Source organism: Marmota marmota, unplaced genomic scaffold (assembly GCF_001458135.2).
Source record: "Marmota marmota marmota unplaced genomic scaffold, marMar, whole genome shotgun sequence".
Taxonomy (NCBI): domain Eukaryota; kingdom Metazoa; phylum Chordata; class Mammalia; order Rodentia; family Sciuridae; genus Marmota; species Marmota marmota.
In genome coordinates, this window is record NW_026000020.1 from 6,417,348 (window position 1) to 6,425,921 (window position 8,574).

Consider the following 8,574-nt stretch of genomic DNA (forward strand, 5'->3'; position numbering starts at 1 on the left):
CCCCCCCGCCCTTCCCGCGCTGGTGATCTGGGCCGACAGAGGGCGTCCGTAGGCCAGGCTCCACCATGCTCCCAGCGCTGCCGCTTTGTTTGCATTCAAATCCCCGGAGCTGGGGGAGGGGAGAACCGGGGGACCCGGGACGGGGTCTTGGCGGGGACCCTTTGTTTTGGGGTGAGCAAGTCCCCAGCTTCTGTCTCTGTACCCGGTACGGGGTAGGGGGAACAGAAGCAGTGGAAATAAGTACCGATGGTCTGCTTAGAGCAGGGCCCCCTGGGCGCAATCCCCGAGTTGGAGAGGTTCGTCACACCCCAGGGAGCGCTGGGGCGCCGGCCGGAGGCGTGCCTCCCCCTTGGTCCTGGAGGAACCCTCTTGGGCTCCCCACCCCCTTTATGCTTCCCCGCCCCCGCCTGCCAGCTCCGCGGGGAGATCCCGGCTTTGACCAGAACTGGCACTGTATCCCTGTCGTCCCTCAGCCCGAGGGCTAGTGTCTCCTAGGAGGCCAAGCAAGGAACAGGATGAGGCCCTGGTCATTTCCACGCCCATCCCACCCACTTCCTGCCTCCCTCTTGGGCAACAAAGGGGCCTCGGGAAGCTGGGCCCCTGCGGCTCCCGGCCCCACTCCCACTCTGTCCCTGTCGATGTGGAACGGGGTTTTGGGCTCTGCCCGGCTATTGTCTGCGCTGGGGGAGGGGACAGGCTGGGTCCAGGACCTATGCTGCACCTAGTCCCTGGGTGGGAAGCTTTGCCAACCCCCTGCCCCACCACTTGTCCCCTCACTCCGCCAAGGGGTTTGCCTCCCAGAATTGGGTTGGGGCTGGCTGGAGCTCAGTGGATGCAGGTCCTGCTCCTTGAGGCTAATTTAAGAAACTCTCAAACCTCTTAGGTCTGAATGTGTGTGTGGGGGTGTCCCTCTTTTTTTATTTTTCTAAACTAACTTCCTGTTGAGAGGGCTAGGGAGGGCCTGGAAGCCTTAGGGGGCTTTTTGATATTTGTCCATGCCTCCAGCTGATTCACCTCCTCCCTGTCTCCCCCAGGGAGACTTCTGGGTCACTGGGGGACTGAGGGGTTAGAGGCCAGCTGTGGGGAGCTAGGTTCCCCTCATAAGAGAGGGGCCAGGGAGCTCCTGTCAGGTGTCCTGTGTGCTCACGGTGTGGCCCCCTTCCAAGTTGTTTTCTCTGGCCATGCTGACCGTTTCTTTTCCCTCCGCAGGGCTGCTGGTCTGGAGCTTAGAGCTGGGGCGTGCACCATGGCCCCACACTGGGCTGTCTGGCTGCTGGCAGCAGGGCTGTGGGGCCTGGGCATTGGGGCTGAGGTGTGGTGGAATCTCGTGCCCAGGAAGACAGTGCCTTCTGGGGGTGAGTGCTTCAAGTCGGACAAAAAGACTGGGGGAGGGAGGCAGGGGACAGGCTGCCTAGGAATTGCCTCTAAGCCTGTGGTCGGTTTATTCTGATGTGTTTGGTGCCAGTTTCTCAGAAATGTAACTGGACCCAGGGACCCAGAACTAGGTATTGGTTTGGACCTGGGATGCATCCTAGGTGCCCCTTTCTGACACTTAGGATGGCGCTGGGGGAATTTTTACCAGCCCCCCAACCCAGATTTTGTTGGGCTGGTGTGCAAGTGAGAGCAATGTCTGCTCTCCATGCTCGCCTCGTGAATCACTGCTGCTGGAAGCCTAGGGAGAAATCAGAACCAGGACAGGAGTTAGTCAGAGGCTGTCCCCCCAGCCTTTCTAGTTCTCTGTACCCAGAAGCCCCTTATCCACCCCAATAGACCCTCCTGCTGCCCACACGCATGCTGTCTGGTGACACCTTGATGGGTATGCATAAGTGCATGTGCTCACATTCGGGGAGGACAGGGCAGACCTGGCAGTCTCCTTGTGCACACACACCTGTGTGAAGAGGTGATGTCAGGTGTTTGTATCATCCCTGCACTCTGGGGACCTGGGATGAGCTCACCTCCCACAGGCTGCACTCCACTACTAAAGAAGCCCTCCTTTGCCAACCTGTGTCAGCCAAAGACTCAGGCTGGTTTGGGGGGACCTTCAGGGCAGGGGGGCAGCTATTTAGGGGACTGCTGTAGGGGTCATATACTGGATAAATGGTGACATACCCTGTGCATGCTGAATGGCAGCAGAGGTTCCCAGGCTCAAGCCTCAGTGTCATCTCTGACCTCCCAGTGCCAACTTCTTCCCCTTCCCCTCCTGCCAGCCCTGCCTGTCCCAGGCCAGCTGTGCTTGCATTTCTGGCAGCCTGGAGTGAAGGGTTTCCTGAGACAGCCCACGACTCTTCTATATCTCTTGCCCTGCTAGACTGGCTGCAGGGCCTGGCTGGACCCTGGTGCAGGCAATCAGCAAAGGAGGAAGCAGAAGACAAGGAAACGGAGGGGGGGGGGGGCTGCCCAGCTCTGCAGCTGGAGGTGCCGCTGACCCTGACAGGGAGAGCCATCAGTCTGATGGCTTCCTCTGGCCGGAAGCTGTGGCTGAAGTGTCCTTCCTTCCTCCTTACCAGCCCAGATTTGCCTCTTCCCAGGCTGAGGAAGGCCGGGGAGGCCTGGGTGGAGCCGTCAAAGCCAAAGGCTATTCAGAAAATGCTCTTTATTGCTAGCCAGGGGCGTGGCTGCCATCTGCATGTGTCTCTCATGTGGGGAACCAGGGTGGTTGGGCCCAAAAGACCATTGGACAAGGCAAGATTGGAACCCCAGGGAAGCCTGCCTGTCTGCATCCTGCTCACTCTGGCCTTGTCCTTGTCCCTGCAGATCTAGCCACAGTGGTAAGGCGGTTCTCCCAAACGGGCATCCAGGACTTTCTGACACTGACTCTGACTGAGCATTCCGGACTCCTGTATGTGGGGGCCCGAGAGGCCCTGTTTGCCTTCAGTGTGGAGGCTCTGGAGCTGCAAGGCGTGGTGAGAGGTGGGGCAGGGGAGGCACGCGGGTAGGGGGGTGACAGGACAGGATGCAGAGGAGCTTGCATTGCAGCCTGCCCCTCAGCCCCCTGGCCTGCCCACCCTCCTTTAGAATCAGCAAGTTCTCTGCTCCTTTCTGTGGCACTTATTGGGTTCTGCCATAGTGGGGTGGTTTGGGACTCCCCTCTCAACACACACGTACTTGAGATTAAACCCAGGGGCACAACTCTGAGCTACATCCCCGGTCCCTTTTTAAAGTTTATTTAGAGACAGGGTCTTACTAAGTTTTCGGGGCTGGCCTTGAACTTGCAATACTCCTGCCTTAGCCTCCTGAGTGACTGGCATAAGTGCCAGGGCCCCTGGCTGGTGGGTAGGAACTTCTGTCCTCTACTGAAAGAAGCCCCCAGAGGATGGGAACCAAGTTTTCACACAGGGTATCCTCGTGCTCAGCCTATACCTGTGACATTGCCCCCCCCCTGTTCCCTAGATCTCTTGGGAGGCACCAGCTGAGAAGAAGATCGAGTGTACCCAGAAAGGCAAGAGCAACCAGGTGGGTGCTCAGGCACTGCCCACCTGCTGGACCTCACAGGGCACTGTTTCTTGCTCTTCTATTGCACCAGGGTGACGTCTCTCCACCCTGGCACTGGTGGCCCCACACCCCCAACTGTCACTGACTGACCCCTCTCCCCCACAGACGGAGTGCTTCAACTTCATCCGATTCCTGCAGCCCTACAACGCCTCCCACCTGTATGTCTGCGGTACCTACGCCTTTCAGCCCAAGTGCGCCTACATTGTGAGTGCTGCCCCTCCCTGGCTGCCCTCTGCCCTGGCCTCCAGTAGAAGGCCCTGCCCTTGTTGCCTGACCTCCTGACTGGCTCCCTCTATCCCTAGGACATGCTCACCTTCACTTTGGAGCGTGGAGAGTTTGATGATGGGAAGGGGAAGTGTCCCTATGACCCAGCTAAGGGCCACACTGGCCTCCTTGTGGGTGAGTGGCTGCCCCCATACTGGGTGAGTCCCCTGGGACTTGGCACACTCTGGAGTGTCTCCGGCTTGTTTCTGGTGTGGCTGATCCTCCATCTCCTGCAGATGGCGAGCTGTACTCAGCCACCCTCAACAACTTCCTGGGCACCGAGCCTGTCATCCTAAGGAACATGGGGCCCCACCATCCCATGAAGACAGAATACCTGGCCTTTTGGCTCAACGGTGAGCAGGGTATGGGCTGGGGAAGCCCAGGGCCGGAGGCCTGTGAGGGCCCCAGCACCCCACGGCTGACCCTCCTTGCCTTGCCACAGAGCCCCACTTTGTCGCCTCTGCCTACATCCCTGAGAGCGTGGGGAGCTTCACCGGGGATGACGACAAGGTGTACTTCTTCTTCAGCGAGCGGGCTGTGGAGTATGACTGCTATGCGGAGCAGGTGGTGGCCCGAGTTGCCCGCGTCTGCAAGGTACTCAGTAGCCCCTCGGCATGGGCCCCGGGAGCCCTGCTGGCGCTGCAGGGGCTGACCCACTGCATCCCCTTGCCATTTTCCAGGGCGACATGGGGGGCGCGCGCACACTGCAGAAGAAGTGGACCACGTTCCTGAAGGCGCGGCTGGGGTGCTCGGCGCCCGACTGGCAGCTCTATTTCAATCAGCTGTGGGCTGTGCACACCCTGCAGGGTGCCTCCTGGCACAATACCACCTTCTTCGGTGTTTTTCGAGCACGTTGGTGAGTTGGCTGGGAATCCTGTGGAGTTGGGAGTACCAGGTGTTCAGGTTAGGGACAGTGTGTGGGTGGGAGGGCCTACACCAGGCTGTCCTCTGGGGAATATCCAGGTGGTCAGTGTCTGGAACACTGAGTACTTGCCTGGACCCCCTCCCCCGCTTTTTTTTGTACTGGGGATTGGACTCAGGGGCATTTGACCACTGAGCCACATCCCCAGCCCTATTTTGTATTTTATTTAGAGACAGGGTCTCACTGAGTTGCTTAGGGCCTCGCTTTTGCTGAAGCTGGCTTTGATGCAGGCGTGCGCCACTGAGCCTGGCTCATACTTGCCCCTTTTTAGAGCCCTCTGGGTGAGGTGAGCAAGGCCCTGGCCTGGTGGCACTTTAGAGCGGACTGCTGGTATATTCTTGTTCCCAAGAGCACTTTGTGCTAATGCCTGCTTTCCTGCTATCCTCATAGCTGGCGGGAGATAGTAAGGCAGGCACTGGACCTGACCCTTGCAGTCCCTCTCTCACTGCAATAGGGGTGATATGGACGTGTCTGCAGTCTGTGAGTACCAGTTGGAAGAGATCCAGCGGGTGTTCGAGGGTCCCTACAAGGAGTACCGTGAGCAAGCACAGAAGTGGGGTCGCTACACTGACCCAATACCCAGCCCCCGGCCTGGCTCGGTGAGTCCCCAGGGTGGGGATGCACTCCCTCTGTCAGTTCCAATGGCCTCCCACCCAGCTGATCGCTGCCCTGCCCACACCCCTGCCTCCACCAGTGCATCAACAACTGGCACCGTCGCCATGGCTACACTAGTTCTCTGGAGCTGCCTGACAACACCCTCAACTTCATCAAGAAGCACCCACTGATGGAGGACCAGGTGGCACCTCGGTGGGGCCGGCCCCTGCTCGTGAAGAAGAACACCAACTTCACCCACTTGGTGGCCGACCGCATTACAGGACTTGACGGAGCCACCTATACAGTGCTGTTCATTGGCACAGGTAGGCAGATGCCGGGCGTGCCTGGGGCAGGGAGACGCCCAAGAGCCTCATTCCCTGTCATTGACACCCTGTCCTCCAAACTTCTGCAGGAGATGGCTGGCTGCTCAAGGCCGTGAACCTGGGGACCTGGGTCCACCTAATTGAGGAGCTGCAAGTGTTTGACCAGGAGCCAGTGGAAAGTCTGGTGCTGTCACCAAGCAAGGTAGCAAGTCAGGCCTCACGCCGCTGTCATCGCACCCCTCCACCATCCCTAGTCAGGTTGGCATGGTTGGCCAGCGCAGCATACCCCAGTCAACCCCGGCAAGCCCAGGAAGTCAGGGCGCGTGCGAATGGTTCTGGTGCTCTGCAGGGGCATTATGTATGCCGGGTCCCTGCAGGGCTGAATTCCCGGGACCAGGCCTGACACCTGTGCTCGAATTTTCTTCAGGTGCCTCCATGTTGGGCTGTGGCTTTGCCTACAGCCTCCCCTCTGATCCTTCCCAGCTGGCTAGGCCTCCCAGCTTTGACATGTTTATAGTGGCCTCCCAGGGTTGCTTTCCACCCAGTCCCCAGTGATGCTCTGGGCCTGACCCTCCGCTTCCCCTCCCTGTGCCCCAAAGTGTTGGCCTTTTCTTTAACCCTCATGCAAAACTTTCTGGCACATTTGCAGCACCCTCTCGATGCTGATTTGTTTGCCTTTTGCCAGCTATTGTGACTTAAAATTCTGCCCAGCACATGGAATAATGGCAGAAAGAGAGTGTGGGGTTGTGTAAACACTCAGATTGGCAGTTACCATTCAAACAGAGGAAAACACCTTATGCTGCACTGGTGCTATTGTAAGAGCTGATGGAGCTGGAGGAACATGTTTCTTGCAGTGTGTGTGTGTGAGAGAGACAGACAGACAGACAGAGAGAGGGAGATATCACACCTCTCAGGGTCAAGTATCTGTTGGCCCTAACAAGGTCATGTCCACCATAAGGTGCTTAGGATTGTGCTCACTGGCAGGAAAACTCTGTGTTCTTTAGGCCTTGGGTCCTCTCTGGAGGGCTGTTGTTCTGCTTTCTCCTCATCTGGTCACCTCTCCTGCTTGTGCTTCTTGGGGTCTGAGCCACCCTACACTGTGTCTGGCCCTGGGGACCCTCTCACGCTTCTTCTCCTACAGAAGCTGCTCTTTGCGGGCTCCCGCTCCCAGCTGGTCCAGCTGCCCCTGGCAGACTGTGTGAAGTACCGCTTCTGTGCAGACTGTGTCCTCGCCCGGGACCCCTATTGTGCCTGGAGCGTCAACACCAGCCGCTGTGTGTCTGTAGTCAGCCACTCTGGGTGAGTCGGGCTCTGTGAGGGCTGGGATCAGAAAGGTGGGTGGGCACGGTGTTGGAGCCAGGCTGCTGACACCCCCTGCTTCTGCCAGATCTCTGCTGGTTCAGCACATGACCATCTCGGACACCTCGGCCTTTTGTGACCTTCGTGGCAGTAAGAAAGGTGAGCTCTTTCCTGGCCCCGTCCCCTTGGGATGGGCCCTGGGCCTCAGCTGGGGTTTCCGCGTCCCCCTGCCCTGGGTCTCTCGCACTGACCCTGCTCCCTTCCCTCTCTGCTGCTGCAGCCAGGTTCACGCCCAAGAACATCACAGTGGTAGCAGGCACGGACCTGGTGCTGCCCTGTCGCCTCTCCTCCAACCTGGCCCACGCCCGCTGGACCTTTGCAGGCCGGGACCTACCTGCAGAACAGCCCGGCTCCTTCCTCTACGATGCCCGACTCCAGGCCTTGGTGGTGATGGCCGCCCAGCCCCGCCATGCTGGGACCTACCACTGCTTTTCAGAGGAGCAGGGGGCACGGCTGGCTGCTGAAGGCTACCTTGTGGCTGTGGTGGCGGGCCCCGCAGTGACCCTGGAGGCCCGGGCTCCCTTGGAAAACCTGGGGCTAGTGTGGCTGGCTGTGGTGGCCCTGGGGGCCGTGTGCCTGGTGCTGCTGCTTCTGGTTTTGTCCCTGCGCCGGCGGCTGCGGGAAGAGCTGGAAAAAGGCACCAAGGCAGCTGAGAGGACCCTGGTATACCCCCTGGAGCTGCCCAAAGAACCCACCAGTCCCCCTTTTCGGCCCGGCCCTGAAACAGATGAGAAACTTTGGGATCCCGTTGGCTACTACTACTCAGATGGCTCCCTCAAGATTGTGCCTGGACACGCCCGGTGCCAGCCCGGAGGGGGGCCCCCATCTCCACCTCCTGGCATCCCAGGCCAGCCCCTGCCTTCTCCAACCAGGCTTCACCTGGGGGGCGGGCGGAACTCAAATGCCAACGGTTATGTGCGCTTGCAGCTAGGAGGGGAGGACCGGGGAGGGCATCCCCTGCCTGAGCTGGCTGACGAACTGCGGCGCAAACTGCAGCAGCGCCAGCCGCTGCCCGACTCCAACCCCGAGGAGTCCTCGGTATGAGGGGAGCTGCCCACCGCATCAGCGGGGGCGGGGGAGGCGCAACGCCTACATTTGCACAGGCACCAGCTACCTCAGGGACATGGCACGGGCACCTGCTCTGCCTGGGACAGGCGCTGCCCAGCACTCACCCGGCCATGAGGACCTGCTCAGCATGGGCACTGCCACTTGCGTGGCTCACCAGGGCACCAGCCGCACAGGAGGCTCCTCCTCTTCTGTGAATCTTGGACACGTGGGATCCCAGCAGCCAAAATGTTTCAAGGCAGAAGTTTCAAGATGTGCGTGTGTTTGTGTACATTTGTGTGGTGTGTGTGCGTGCGTATGTGTGTGTGTGTGTGTGTGTATGTAGCGTAGCCTTCCTGTTTCTGTCAGTCTTCCCTTGGCCTGGGGTCCTCCTGGTGAGTCTTTGGAGCTATGAAGGGGAAGGGGTCGAATCACTTTGCCTCTCCTACCCCCACCTGCCCCGAGTGTGGGCAGTGATGTACATATTGGGGTGGGGTGGGCAGGGTGCTGTACCCCTTTGGGGGGAGTGCAGGGCTCAGGGGTGGGCCTAGTCCTGCTTCTAGGGCTGTGAATGTT

General features: G+C 59.4%; 1 protein-coding gene across 1 annotated transcript in view; it reads left to right on the forward strand.

Moving 5' to 3' along the window:
* Positions 1-8,550, forward strand: part of Sema4c (semaphorin 4C) — a 9,525-nt gene extending 975 nt beyond the window's left edge. The window contains exons 2-15 of the mRNA XM_015499710.2: positions 1,210-1,355; positions 2,755-2,903; positions 3,391-3,453; positions 3,598-3,696; positions 3,795-3,891; positions 3,993-4,109; positions 4,199-4,350; positions 4,437-4,612; positions 5,133-5,277; positions 5,373-5,595; positions 5,685-5,797; positions 6,737-6,894; positions 6,983-7,053; positions 7,175-8,550. Coding sequence (XP_015355196.1) covers positions 1,247-1,355; positions 2,755-2,903; positions 3,391-3,453; positions 3,598-3,696; positions 3,795-3,891; positions 3,993-4,109; positions 4,199-4,350; positions 4,437-4,612; positions 5,133-5,277; positions 5,373-5,595; positions 5,685-5,797; positions 6,737-6,894; positions 6,983-7,053; positions 7,175-7,998 — 2,496 coding nt within the window. The 5' untranslated portion in view covers positions 1,210-1,246 and the 3' untranslated portion in view covers positions 7,999-8,550. The remainder of the gene's footprint in view (positions 1-1,209; positions 1,356-2,754; positions 2,904-3,390; positions 3,454-3,597; positions 3,697-3,794; positions 3,892-3,992; positions 4,110-4,198; positions 4,351-4,436; positions 4,613-5,132; positions 5,278-5,372; positions 5,596-5,684; positions 5,798-6,736; positions 6,895-6,982; positions 7,054-7,174) is intronic.
* Positions 8,551-8,574: the final 24 nt, after the last annotated feature.